This window comes from Loxodonta africana, chromosome 18 (assembly GCF_030014295.1).
Source record: "Loxodonta africana isolate mLoxAfr1 chromosome 18, mLoxAfr1.hap2, whole genome shotgun sequence".
NCBI lineage: Eukaryota > Metazoa > Chordata > Mammalia > Proboscidea > Elephantidae > Loxodonta > Loxodonta africana.
Genome location: NC_087359.1, coordinates 35,746,704 through 35,760,523, shown reverse-complemented (window position 1 = coordinate 35,760,523; position 13,820 = coordinate 35,746,704). Strand labels below are relative to the sequence as shown.

The 13,820-nt window shown below is 43.7% G+C and overlaps 1 protein-coding gene across 5 annotated transcripts in view; it reads left to right on the top strand.

Annotated features, from left to right (window-relative positions):
- Positions 1 to 11,573, top strand: part of WIPF2 (WAS/WASL interacting protein family member 2) — a 39,261-nt gene extending 27,688 nt beyond the window's left edge. For all 5 annotated transcript variants that reach the window (XM_023553670.2, XM_010594423.3, XM_010594422.3 and 2 more), the window contains 3 exons: positions 6,544 to 6,750; positions 7,421 to 7,522; positions 7,765 to 11,573. In XM_023553670.2, coding sequence (XP_023409438.2) covers positions 6,544 to 6,750; positions 7,421 to 7,522; positions 7,765 to 7,805 — 350 coding nt within the window. In that variant the 3' untranslated portion in view covers positions 7,806 to 11,573. The remainder of the gene's footprint in view (positions 1 to 6,543; positions 6,751 to 7,420; positions 7,523 to 7,764) is intronic.
- The last annotated feature ends 2,247 nt before the right edge of the window (positions 11,574 to 13,820 follow it).

The following is a 13,820-nucleotide window of genomic DNA, read 5'->3' as shown; positions in this document are numbered from 1 at the left end:
TTGAGCCGGGAGTATCTTGACATATTCTAGGGACAGCTAGGAGGCCATTGTGGGAGGAACAGAATGAGTGAGGAAACAGTGGCAGCAATGGAGGTCTGAAAGCTAGACCTTCATGGGAGAACATTGCAGGACTTTGTAAAGAGTTTGGCTTTTACTCTGTGAGATAGGGAGCCACTGGAGAGTTTTGAGAGGTGGAGCAGCATGATTTCATTTATCTTTTAAAAAGATCACTAGCTCCTGTGTTGAGAACAGACTGCAGGAGGGCAAGGCAGGCAAAAGGAAACCACTTGGGATGCTGTTGGAATAAACCAGACAAATGGGTAAGACCACAGCACGTTTGGAGGGGAAGATAGGTGTTCATTTTTGGATAAGTTTGAGCTATTAAAGAGGAGATAATGAATTAGCAGTTGGCTAGTAAACTCTGAAGTTCAGAGAAAAGGTCTGGGCTAGAGAGAGAAATTTGAGTGGTATTGAAAACTACTGTGTGCTGGATGAGATCACCTAGGGAGTGTTTATAGACAGAGAAGAGGCCTGAGGTCTGGGAGAACCTACGTTAGAGGTAAGAGAGATGAGGCGTATGCAGCCTAGGAAACTGAGAAGGAGCTTCCAGTGAGGAATGGAGGAGGAAAACCGAGAGTGTCCTAGAAGCTAATGAAAGTCTTTCAGGGAAGATGGAGTGATCAGCTGTGTCCAGTGCTGCAGATAAGTCATGTAAGTTGAAGACTGAAAATTGACATTGGTCTTAGCAACATGGGAGTCATTTTTGGGGTCTCCAAGTAACACAGGACCTTTTTGAGTAATTTCAGTGGAGCGGTGGAGGGTGAAGGTGAAAGCTTAATTGGAGTGGGTTCAGGCAGGGGTAGGAGGAGAGGAATTGGAGATGGCACTGTAGAAATCTCTTGCATTGTACTGTGAAGGGAGACAGATAATGGAGTGGTTCTGGAAGAGGATGTGGGGTCGAGGGTCCCTTACTACCACCCTCCTCCACTTCTCTCCTCATTCCCCACCCTTGTTTGTATGTTGTTGTTACGGGCCGACGAGTCGGTTCCAACTCATAGCGACCCTATGCACAGCAGAACGAAACACTGCCCAGTCCTGAGCCATCCTTACAGTCGTTGTTATGTTTGAGCTCATTGTTGCAGCCACTGTGTCAATCCACCTCATTGAGGGTCTTCCTCTTTTCCGGTGACCCTGTACTCTGCCAAGCATGATGTCCTTCTCCAGGGACTGATCCCTCCTGACATGTCCAAAGTATGTAAGATGCAGTCTTGCCATCCTTGCCTCCAAGGAGCATTCTGGCTATACTTCTTGTAAGACAGATTAATTTGTATACTGATGGAATAATCTAATAGGAAAAAAATTGATTCAGGAGAGAGGAGAAACAAATTGCCTGAGTAATGTTCTTGAGTAGGTAAGAGGGAATGGAATCTGATTTATAGGTAAGGAATTGGCCTGAGACGGGAACACAGATAGTTCCTCCATGGTAACAGGAGGAAAGGCAGAACATTCAGGCAGAGAAGCAAGTGTGTAGGTGGATGTAGTGGTAGGAGCTTATGGAAAGTTTCTTCTGATTTGGTTCTATTTTCTCAGTGTAATAGAAAGAAAGACCATCAGCTGGCAATGAGGTGAGGCGAGGAGATATGAAGAGAGAAAAGAAGAGGTGAAATGGTCATCTGGGATTGTGGGAGAGTGGCTGGACTAGGGAAATGTGGCAGGTTGCCAGCAGCACAAAAAACCCACTTGAGATTAGGGGCCATACGTTTACAGTGAGATTAACCAGTATGGTGTGCACTCAGCCGTGCGTTTGCAGGTGCAGAGTAGGTGCAGAGTTGTATTTAACCAGGCAGGGCCAGCGTATTTTAGGCATGTGGGATTAAGGGAGAGAGGGAAAGGGGAGTGATTGTTATAATGGGCTCTGGAACCTAAACTGGTTAAGGAGGAAATTAAAGGATGTGAGCTTCTTCCAAGGAACCCTAGAAAAGGTAAAAGAAGTTGTGTAATCTTTCTAAAAAAACAGATTGACTGAAATTCGAGAGTGAAACAGCTCCCGGGGGCTTTCTTAGACTCAGGAATTTTGGCTCCCTTATTCTTGTGTCGGAAACCCTGGTGGCGTAGTGGTTAAAGTGCTATGGCCGCTAACCAAACGGTCAGCAGTTCGAATCCGCCAGGCGCTCCTTGGAAACTCTATGGGACAGTTCTACTCTGTCCTCTAGGGTCGCTATGAGCCGGTGGCACTGGGTTTGGTTTTTCTTTTTATTCTTGTATCTACATAAGCCCTGGCTGCTAAACAGAAGGTCAGCTGCTTGAACCCACCAGCTGCTCAGCAGGAGAAAACTGTGGTAGTCTGCTTCAGTAAAGATTTACGGCCTTGAAAACCCTAAGACTCTGGACTATAGGGTCGCTGAGTCAGAATCTGGATGGCAGTTGGTTTGGTTTGGTTTTGACGTTCTTGTTACCATTGGATTTTGAGCCACACCCTCTGTAAATGGCTTTTGAGCTTTTAAACAATCAGCCCCTGCAGGTGTAGAACAATGGTAAAGAAGTTATGTCATCAGGAAGCCTTAAAAGCCCTTTTAGCCGGGCTCCTTGGATACTTAGAGATTTGTCCTTCGGGAGCTGGCAGTCTAACATGGGGTAGTCAAACAAGTATCCTGATACATTCCTGACCCCTGTCTCCCTAGCTCTAGTCCTAAGGATATAGTCCTAAAATGGTCCTTAATTGTGCAAAGTTCAGGTTTTAATTTTTTTTTCTTTCTTAATCTGTGTTAATTTATTATTGCAACAGCTTGGGAACATCCCATTCCTTGTTTTTCACACAGTTATAAAGAATGTTTTGAATGAGGGTGGTATTTTCACACATGAAAACATTTATTCCCCACAGGGAAAAGAAACAATTCAGGAGAATCGATTGACCCAGGGAACACATTTGAATGACATTATATATCTGTAAGTAGGAGCCTTGATGGCCCAGTGCTTAAAGTGCTTGTCTGCTAACCAAAGGTTGGCGGTTCCAGCCCATCAGCCCCTCCACGGAAGAAAGATGTGGCAGCCTGGTTCCGTAAAGATTTAAAGACTTACAGCCTTGGAAACCCGACACAGGGTCGCTATGAGTCAGAATTGACTCATTGGCAATGGGTTTTCCGTCTACATATCTGTAAAGGGCAGATAGTAAATATTTTTGACGTTGCTGCCGATGTGACTACTCAACTCTTAACTTAGGGATTTTTTAAAAGACCTGTTATCTGAGCAGAGCCCATGTCTTTTCCTACCATGTTCAGAAATAAAAGTAGAGAAAAATGCAATATCTGTGGGCTGAGCTGAGTAGCTTTAAATGTCTGTGGACTTCTTGCTTCCCACTTCTCGTTCTTTTTCTGTGGTTTCTTAGGAAAAGTTTGAAGTTATGAGCCTTGTTTTTCTGTCTGTTAGCCATCATCAACTTTGCTTTCCGTATCAGTAACCAGAGCAGTAATTAAAGAGTCACACACTGGGAAAAAGTGAGATATTTTAGTCAGAGGTCTTTTCAGTATTGGCTGTATTTGTTGTGTGGCCTTGAGCAGGCCACTCTGGTTCTTTGAGTTTGTTTCCTTATTTGTGCAATTGTGTTAATAGTACTTTCAGAGGTGGTTGTAAAATCAAAAAGTAGATGTAGAAATCTTATAAACTATAGTGTACTGATAAATTGTTAGTGGTTTCCGGCAAAGGGCTTCCAGGTAGTTCATGGACTTACTTATCTCTGTAATTAAATCGTATCATGACAATATTATGTAATACACATTTGCTTCTGTGTGAATTATTTACATTTGAAAGGGTACAGGGTGTCCATCTTCCCAGTCTTCTCAGAGACCAAAAAACCTGCGTATTGGAGTCAAAACTGACAACACAGCAACTGGTTTACTAGTGTTAGAAGTCCAGGTTCTGAAAGTTAAGTTTTTACTCTGACGGTTTCAATTTCATATCTGTAAAATGGGGATAAAAATACCCATCTCAAAGTGTTATTGTATGGGTTAAATTAAAAAAATATTGTAGGCAAAAAAAAAAAAAAAACTTGGATATTGGTACATAGTTTTTTCCCGAATTTTCCCTTTGCAGAGTAAAAAATGGCCCTTTTTAAAGGGATTTTTTTTTTTTTTTTTTTAAGAAGACTTGATACCATCATGCTTTCCTCAGAATCAGGGTTATCTTGGATTTTAAAAAGGCTATTTCCCACCCCAGGGCTTCATTTGTGAACTGGTTGTTTCTTAGGTCCATTGGGTCTCTGTCACTTGAAACAGTATTAAAACTGGATCTGACAAGGAGCTCAGAAACTCATTGGAGATAGCAGAACCTGGTTGGGATGACCCTCCTTAAGAAAAGGAGCTGAAGGAGCTGAACAGGTCACTCTTGCCCTTGCTCTATTTTGCCAGCCCAGGTTGGCTCTCATCACTGCCACCTGCCCAGCGTCTAGCTGATGTCCTTTTGAGCCTACCTAACACAGTCCACCTTACTCTCCTTGGCCTTGTCCTAGGAGTAGATATACTCAGAAAAAATTTTGAAACTGACCTGAAAGAGCTTTGGTTTGGGCAGATACGGAATGAAAACAAGGCTCAGAGATGCGGTGGGAGATGTTAAGGCGATTTTAGTAACTGCCCCTAATGGATCCTGTTTGTATTTAAACAGACCTTGAAAAGAATAAGGGAGAGTTGACATTCTGAGTCTGTCTTATGGGAAGTGAAAACTAACATTTATTGGGCCTACTGTGCCAGGCCCCTTCCCTGTATGTGAATATCATTCCATTACTATGTTACATACTTAACTACAGTCACTCTACTGAAATTCCGACAGTAATTCAGGAGGAATAATGAATATACTTTTATTACTAAAACAATGTTGCCTGTTATGCTGAGTAGTCTTTCCGTGTACTATTTAGGGGTATTCGGCACTGCCTCGGCACCAAAAGACACACTTCTGACTCCCTGAGTTGTAAATCTAGTTGGGGAGATAAGATACATACAACTTGAGGTAGTTATGAAACGTAATGTAGTAGGGGTAGTGAAGAGAGTAAGAGTGTGCTGGGTCTGTTTTTATTAGTCTGTGACCTTAGATAACCTGTCAGAGTCCCAGTTTCCTCATTTGTGGGGGTGATACCACATACTTTCCAGGGGTGGTTGTAAGAATTTTTTAAAAATTTAAAGCATATAAAGGCCTAGCACAGTGCCTAGACTATAACTGATGGCCAGTAAATCATAACTGCTATTATTATTATTTAATGCAAAGCGTTTAAACATATCAGAACCCATTCCATTGATATTGTCATTGGGACACTTTATACCTAACCCACTGATGTTGCCGTTTCTTCACACTTGATTCTACTTGGTGGCAAGTTTTGGTCTTTTAAGGGTGGATTTGATTTTTGCAAATGTCCAAAAAGCAGAGTCAGACCTAGTGTATGTATGTGTGTATATATACACACACATTTATATGAATATTTTTCTTGGTGGCGGTGAGGCAACTTCAGAAATGAAATACGACTATCATGAAATGATATTTATGGGTCTGGTAATTCCAAAAGAGCCAATCCCAATTTTTCTTGAGTGATGAGAGTATCATTGGAGAAGAAAAACTTCCAGGGTGAACATTGGTTAGCTTCCTACTACGTATATTTTGAAAATTACTCATTTTAATCTGTACTACTAAGTGCCAGAGTCTCTGTATGCTGTGGAGAAGCTAAGGAGGAGGGGATCAGAATAGAGTGGGCTGGTTTGGGAAAGTCTTGAAAAGATGGAACTTTAGTTGAACCTTGAAGGATAGGTACGATTTGGTAATAGGGTGAGGGATGGCATTTCAGAGTACTGAGAGGGAAGTCACAAGAGCAAAATTACATGTAATTCAGTTTATTGAGCAAACATTGATTACCTACCACAGGCTGTATGTTTGGTTGTGCTTGGGAACACAGATGAATGACACTGCTCTGCCTTTAAGGAGTATGAAGTACACTGGGGGAGAGGTACATTTAATGACTAATCCTAATAGAGTGGTGGGATGTGCACAGGCTGCAGTGGAAATGCAGAAGAGGGGATTTGAGACTTTATGAGGTAGGAAATGCAAAGCCCTTGAAAAAATTTGAGCAAGTATTTTAGGGAGATTAGTGAGTTGGTGATGTCCAGAATGGAAGGGTTAGAGATTGAACGGAGGGCAAACATCTGGGAGTCTTTTGCAGTAGACGAGACTAAATATGAGAAAGCCCTGAATTAGAATTGTGGAGGAAGGCATGAAAAAGCAGGAAAAAAAGTCATCAAGAATTCGTAGGGTTCTTGACAGACTTGTTGTGAGGAATGAAAAAGTCATACTTTTATTCTGAACCTTGGCATCTGGGAAACTGGTGATGCTGTTAAAGAAATAGGGATGAAGGAGAGGGTGAATATGATATTTAATGGCACCCAGAGGTTTTCACAGCCTGGTTCTTTGGCAAAGCACCAGGGTACTCTTTTACCCCATGTCTCTCAAATCCCTCTACCCCTCGCTATCTGCCCATTCAAGCCTAACTACTTTGGATTTTGATTGCAGCTCCTCCACCCCCGCCACCCATGATTCGAAATGGTGCCAGGGATGCTCCTCCCCCTCCACCACCATACCGAATGCATGGGTCAGAGCCCATGAGCCGAGGAAAGCCCCCACCTCCGCCCTCAAGGACGCCAGCTGGGCCACCTCCTCCTCCACCACCCCTGAGGAATGGCCACAGAGATTCTATTACCACTGTCCGATCTTTCCTGGGTGAGTAGCTAGCAATTTAAGTCACCTAGTTCCTGTACTGAGTTTGCTAACTCCAGTGGTCTAGGGTTACGCTTTGAAGATATGTCCTCAGTGTGGAAACGCTTGGAATTTGATTGAGCCACACTCAGAAAATTTGAGCTGCCTTTTAGAGGGGCCATGGAAAGTGGGGATGGAGGCCATCAGATGGCTATCCCAACTGTGTTGTAGAGCTAAATGAAGGTAACTTGGGTCAAAAGGGAATTATCTGGCCAAAGGTCTCATTAGCTGGAGACAGGTACTCCTATTTTAGGTTATTTTTTTCCAATTTGTGGATTCAGTTCAGTTGGCTTCCCATGGTGGCAGTCTCTAAGAGGACCCAGTTATTGAAACACAGGACTGTTTTTTTCTGCTCCTGTCCAAACAGCTGCGCTTCTTTTCTGTTTTGTGCCTGAATTTTGGTGGAAAGGTTTTAAGAATCAGCCCAAGGGTTCACTCCTTAATTTGAAGAGCCTCTGAGCATGTGCAGCACGTAGGGTGATGTGGTCCCTGTTCGCAGGGACTGTGGTTTATGAGGTGAGGCAGGCCTGGCAGTACTTCAGAATGCACAGGAGGCTGGGAAGTGGGAGTTATATGATACAGAGGTCTCTGGGAGCACGAGGAACGGGGATATGAACAGTCTGTTCTTTTTCAGATGATTTTGAGTCAAAATATTCCTTCCATCCAGTAGAAGACTTTCCTGCTCCAGAAGAATATAAACACTTTCAGAGAATATATCCCAGCAAAACAAATCGAGGTGAGACGAGTAGTAATGAATGCTCCTCCATACTGCACAGAATGTCGAATTTGTACATTTTCTTGGATGAAATTTGCTTCTCCTTACCTTTGTTTTATTAAAACAAAACAACAACAAAACCTAGTTCCCCAAATGTAAAGACTAACTTAAAGGGTCTGTCTCTTATTTCAAGAATTTTGGGTTATTCAGGGTCTGGTGGGTGACCTTCGTGTATTTGTGTGCATGTGTTTGGTTTTTTTCAGCTGCCCGTGGAGCACCACCTCTGCCACCCATTCTCAGGTGAAGCCTGGCTTGATCCTGTTCCTCAGGAAAAGGATGGACCTTCTCTTCTTCTCAGATGGTCCCTTTCATTCCCCTGAAACCTGCATGAGAGCTCCTGATGTGTTTCTCCAGTGCAAACAACCCCCAGACTCCAAGTGTTCTCCCAGCTCACCTCCATCTATGCATCTTGTCTCTGGACTTGGTGACCGGACTCTCTATCTTGGCAGTAGGGTCTCAAACCCTGCATTCATCCCTCCTCTAGCAGCCCTGCTAGCCAGATGAGGAAGAAGCTTCCATGTCTCCTGCTTTCCTCTTGGGGAAAGGTGCCTTGTTGTGATGAGTTAACTCATTGTTGGGGCAGGGTAGAGAATGGTACTCCTACCTCCTCCTACCCACTGTCGGGGAAGCTTGGCAGATATATTGTATTTCATCATTTAGGAGGCTGACATGGCCAAGACTTCTGGGGGGTGGGGTGGGCATTTTCAGTGAAACAGGAAAGGAGTTTGCAGACAGGTGATCTGTTTTAAAGGTCAGGTTTGGAAAAAGGGCAAGGAAATGGTTCTACTTTATTTTTAGGGGTGTTTTTTGTTCTGTTCTCTCCCCCCTCCCAGGGATAAGTTGGATATAAACACTAAATACTAATCAATTGAACTAAACATCTAATAAAAAGAGAGGCGAGGGTAAAATAAACTGGGGATCCTTCTAGAAATAGTCAGTTCCTCTACAGCAAAGGGACCAGGAGCTATTTGAATCCTCTGGGACTCCCTGCCCTATTTCCTCAGGGTACTGAGGCTGAGGGATGTTTTTCCTCTCCCTAATTCCTAGCCCCTCAACAGAAAAGTTGCCTTTTTTGTGGGGGCAGAGGGGACATCATTCATTCCTAACTCACAAACCTCAAAAACCTCTGCTGGGAGTTGGAAGATAGGGCCTAGGCCTTGGCCTTGACCTTAACCTTGACCCCACCTCAGCCTTTCTGACTGGTCCTGAAGGCCAGAGGCTCCTTCAGTCCTTTCCAGAAAACTTCAACCCCGGTGGGTGCTCCAGCATGACGAAGAAGTACCTCATGGAAGGGACTGTCTCTGCAGGGCCACAAAAGACTTTTAACTTATACCTGCTTGTTTGGAAGTTCACAGCCCATCAGACTGAGCAGGCTTTTCTGTTCCTTCCTGCACCACCCTCACCTTCCCAAGACTACAAGGGTTAACACACAGCAGAATAGACAAGGGTAAGGCAGGGAGTAGAAGCTTAATGAGGGTAGTCAGGGATCCCTGCATGCCAGGAAGCACAAAGATGTTAGTGAGATGTGCCTCAGTCTAATGGATATTCCTTGGCAGCCAGCAGTACGTGTTTCTTCATCTTCCAGACCCTGGTTAAAGAGCAAAGAGAAAACAGGTTTCCAATCTAGGTAGGAACAGAGCTTAAGCGATGAGACGGGGACTACCCTTTCTCCAACAGAAAGATGGGGCTCCTGGGTTCCACATACCAGATGGTTTGGTTTGCTACAGCTGTTGCCTTGTGACTGTTCCTTGAAATGGATGGGGAAAGTTAGTTAAAAATTTTCACTGGCCATAGCACAGGTTTAAATTCCTTAGGTACCGTCCCAGCCTTTTGGATCACAGGCTAAGGATCTGTGCATGTTGCCAGGTGAAATCCAAGTCTTCCCAGTGCTAGGTGAAGGAGGGCCCTGGTTGGGTTATCTATATGGAGTCTGCTGTCCTTTTCCATCCCCTGGACCACACTGACTCTTGGGACAAACCATGATTAGGTCAGTCACCAGACTTTTTCTAATCATTCATCTTTATCATTCTTATTTTCAAATCTGTTAGCAGTTATCTCTTAGAAGTATCCCCAGCATCCTAAAGTAACTGGAGCTGAGAGAGAGACACTAGTAGAGGGAAAGGTAGAGGGGAAAAGGACAGAGTACAAGAGTCGATAGTGCAGCCGGGTTCCAGGGTAGATGCTGACAAGTTACTGAACTTTGACTGTGAAGTCTTCCCATTTATTTTTGAAATGGGAATTGATGCCTTTTGTACAATGTTATCAAAGTGTGTCTTTTTTTCCCTATACTCAAAGCATCAAGATAAGTATCACAAGTAAAAGCCAAACCCCAGCTTTTTGTTGGGGCTGATATTGTCCTCTCCTCTGCCTGCTGCCCCTCATATCCTTCAGCATTTGGACTGTGTCACATGGGTATTGATTGTGTTGTATCAGCCTCATGAAAAAGGGCCTGGGCCTAGATCTAGTCAGAAGAGTTTTCTTTTTCAGAGCACGGTGATGACACAGTACCTATTTAAATATTTTTGCCTTATACACTATTTGGTCTCACTGTTAATAACAGATTTATTATCATGTATATTTACTATTGAAGATTGGGAATGTGATCCTCATAGTTAGTGATCTATTTTGTATGTTGTAAAAAGCTTGTAATACAGGTTTAAGGTGGGCTGGCTGCAAGAGCACTAAAACTTCTCACCTTTTAAACTGCTCTTTTTATCTGCTTGTGGGACTGTCGTCTCTTCAGTGGAAGATTGGGTGGTCTCATGTTGAGGCTGTTGCCCAGTCCCATTAACTCCCTTGTCCCCTCCCAAAGGAAGAGACATTGCCCAAGTAAGCGTCAGGAAGCTGTGTTAAAAGCCCTTGTGCTTGTGTTGGGTTTTGTGGTGTTTTTCCCTAGTGGGAAAAACTTCATAGTTGTTTCTTACTGCTCTGTCTGGTAAGCAGGGTGGTGGCCTCCAGGTTTTTAAATGAGCTAAATGTCACTCTTCCCTCTCCCTGGTCATCAAACCTGGACCAAAGCACTTTGATATTCCAGGTGTGGTTTTCTCCAGCTACTGCACAAAGCCCCGTCGCTTCCATAGCCTGGGTCCGCAGAGTGAGAATGCTACCCCACCTGATGGATGTGAGGCTGCTCCATCCCAGCCCTCCCAGCTAGCAAAGACAAGGAGACTAGTCACTGGCCATTGCACTGGGGGAGTCTTCTCACCCCACGGCCTCCCAACTTGAAACCCAGATTTACCTCCAGGGAGAGGTGAGAAAAAAATTGTAAATAGACTTGCTACAGAGCAACTCAGGGTTGGGGTGTGTTTGTATTCTCCTGATCACTTGAAATAATCTGTAGGCTGAGTGCTTATGGGAGTGGGGGAGAAGTATGACTCCAGGGTTCTGCCCTTCTGCAAAGCTCTAGGGGGTGGAGTATAGGACATCTGAGGCTCTTTAATGGCACTACATTGAGCTGTGTCCTTCTGCAAGCCTGACCTGCAGTCAACTGCAAATCTAATTCTTCACATTCCAGTCGAAGTTTTTCTTTCCCTATTGAATCTCAGTCCCTGGCTGTGTGGTCAAGCTGGCTTTCTGCCAGCCACCCTTTAGGGAATGGGAGGGGAGAGAGGAGGGCCATTACAACTCTGCCTTTACGACTCATCTCCTAAAAACAAAATGAAACAAAACAATCACCTTCAAAAACCTATTTAAAAAAAAAAAGCTGTTTAACTAAAGGCAGAGTTTGGTTCCATTTAACTCCACGTTCATTGTGCCTTTACTTGTGTTAGAGTTCTGTGCTTTCGTCCTCTCTTCCTCTTTGAAGCAATTAAAATCTTCCTTAATAACTGCTGTTTTCTTCTTTCTGCTTCTGTTTCTGACAACCTAGTGGGTTCCCTCTCTTGTCTTAAATTTCATTCCATGGTGGCCGAGGGGCCTAGACTTTTTTCTTAATTTCTTCTAACCTTTGTCTTTTCCCAGGGTGACCAGCATGGAAGTCACAGTCAACACTGAATAAAAGACTAGAATGACATGTGTGAAGTGTGTGTGTGTGTCTGTACGTGGATCAATTAAAAAATAATTTATTGTATGATTTATTTTGGAGTTATATTCAGATTACAGTGCTCCTTCCAAATAGCACTGATTCCCTTAATTCCCCCCACCCCCCAAGAGGTATAATCTAGTCTCAGGTTGAATTCTTTGGTACTTTTCTTCCTTCTAAATGCCGTGCAGTTTAATTAAATCTTACTTAAAACAAAACTGTGTACTCTTGTCTGGAATACTGCCTCAAGTGGTGGCTGAGAGAGGGGACAAAATCTGTTGCCTTATATCCAGGTTAGTGTAGTGGTTTCACTCCAGGCCCCCAGAAAGTAGATGTACTGACTTGGGCAGAGGCACCTGAAACATCCCAAGTGTTTTTTCTCTTCCCCTTTTGCTCTACTGTGAAAATCATAGTTGTTGTTAACCAGGCTGACCAGGTGATTCTGATAGAATTGGATGTTATTTTTTGCCACCTAACTCCCCTTTGCCCTTGACTTCCGGTACCCAGGAGGCCCTCCGTGTCCTCTCCTGAGAGCCCTTTTTATGATTTTTCCTACCTGTGTTGCGTAACAGGTTCTTAGACTGAAGAGCAGAAGAAAAGATATGGGGGCAGAGCACACAGACCGTGTGTGTCTGTTTTTATGTGGGTGTTGACTGTTGCCCTTCACTGCTTTTTAGTTGAACCCTTAGCTCGCTTTCTGGAACTTTGACTTTAGGTGTAAAAATTCAACCAGGCTATCTCTGCTTGCTGTGGTCAGCTGACATCGTAACCACTGAGCTCAACTTGCACTTTCATCACTAGCAAAGGTCTTGAATTTATTTCCCATACTGATTCATAATGGGTGTGTGTATGAATCATGCACATAATTAGAAATAAAAACCTTTGAGGGTTGGGGAGGGAGGGGAAGAGAGCCCTCCTTTCATTTTCATCCATACTTACTGGATTGGCTGAATTTCTGATTATTTGACCTAACATTGTTATTAATATGATTAATAAACTACCTATTTATTGATTTAATTGTTCTCCTGTGACTTTAAATGGTGTTCAGATGGAGCGTAATGACCCTCAACTTCCTAACCCTCCAAGCTTTATTGGGACGGTATTTGTGTGTATGTGTGTGTAGACACGTGCACACACTCACACAAAAGGATGCCAGACAAATCTTTCCAGTATGATTTGATTCCACCTCCATGATACTGTGTGAGTTAGCAGGTGATAAGGACACTCGTTTGCTCACTAATTACTGAGGCATAGGTCCTTATGGTGAGTGTGCCTCTTATTTCCCTGCCCAGCTCAGCCACAAACTGCAGCTCATTACAAGGAAGCTGCCTGTCCTTGACTTCCTAGTGCTCTGCAAACATAGGTAAGAGAATTAAAATGTCTCAGAGTCTGGACCGCCCCAGAGGACAACTATAGGAAAATGCTTTGCCTCTGACATCACTGGAGCCCAGTCTAGTTAGCTTTGTACATAACTGAATTAATTCTTCGCTCATAGGCTTAGGAGTGTGTGCATGTGAGATTTAAAGGACTATATGCTATCCAACTACAAAAATTCATGCAAAGGGTGGATGCCCTCTTGGCAGGAGCGTCATTTCCATTCCTTCTTTCAGCAAGTAGTTACTGCATGCTTACTCAGTGCTAAGCATCCACAAGATGAAGATGAGTAGAGCACACCTCTGCCATCAAAGAGCTCATAGTCTAGAAGACTTGCAAATAGCTACCTAAAGAAACCTATGCAGGCTATTGAAAGGTTTTAGGGAAGTTAGCCAGGGAAGGAGGATGGAGCAGCATCCCGGACAGAGGAAACAGCATGCACAAAGGCACAGAAGTTTGAAACGGTGGTGGTGGTGTGTGCATGATGTACTGACATATTACAAAGGGCAAGCTTCAAGTAGGTAACCTAGAGCCCTTTCGATCCTGACATTCCGTAATTCTACCAGCTTCCACAGTGGTCATTCACTCTTGTAGGATTTTCTTTAGTGCTATATTTCCTGGTGTCTGTTTTCATAGGCTCCAACATGCACATTAAGTACTCATAGGCTCCTTTGCTGCCTATGTCCCACTGTAATGGGGTAGGTTGTACTCTACTACCATCTCTTAAAGTTGGCTGGGCACACCTTAGCATTTCAGATTATTTAAGGACAATTTTCTAGGTGTCCAGTTTATAGTAATAGAAGCAGTGAAGGTTGCTTCCTGGGTTCTATTACCCTATTAAAGAGACCAGAAATGCCCACTGGT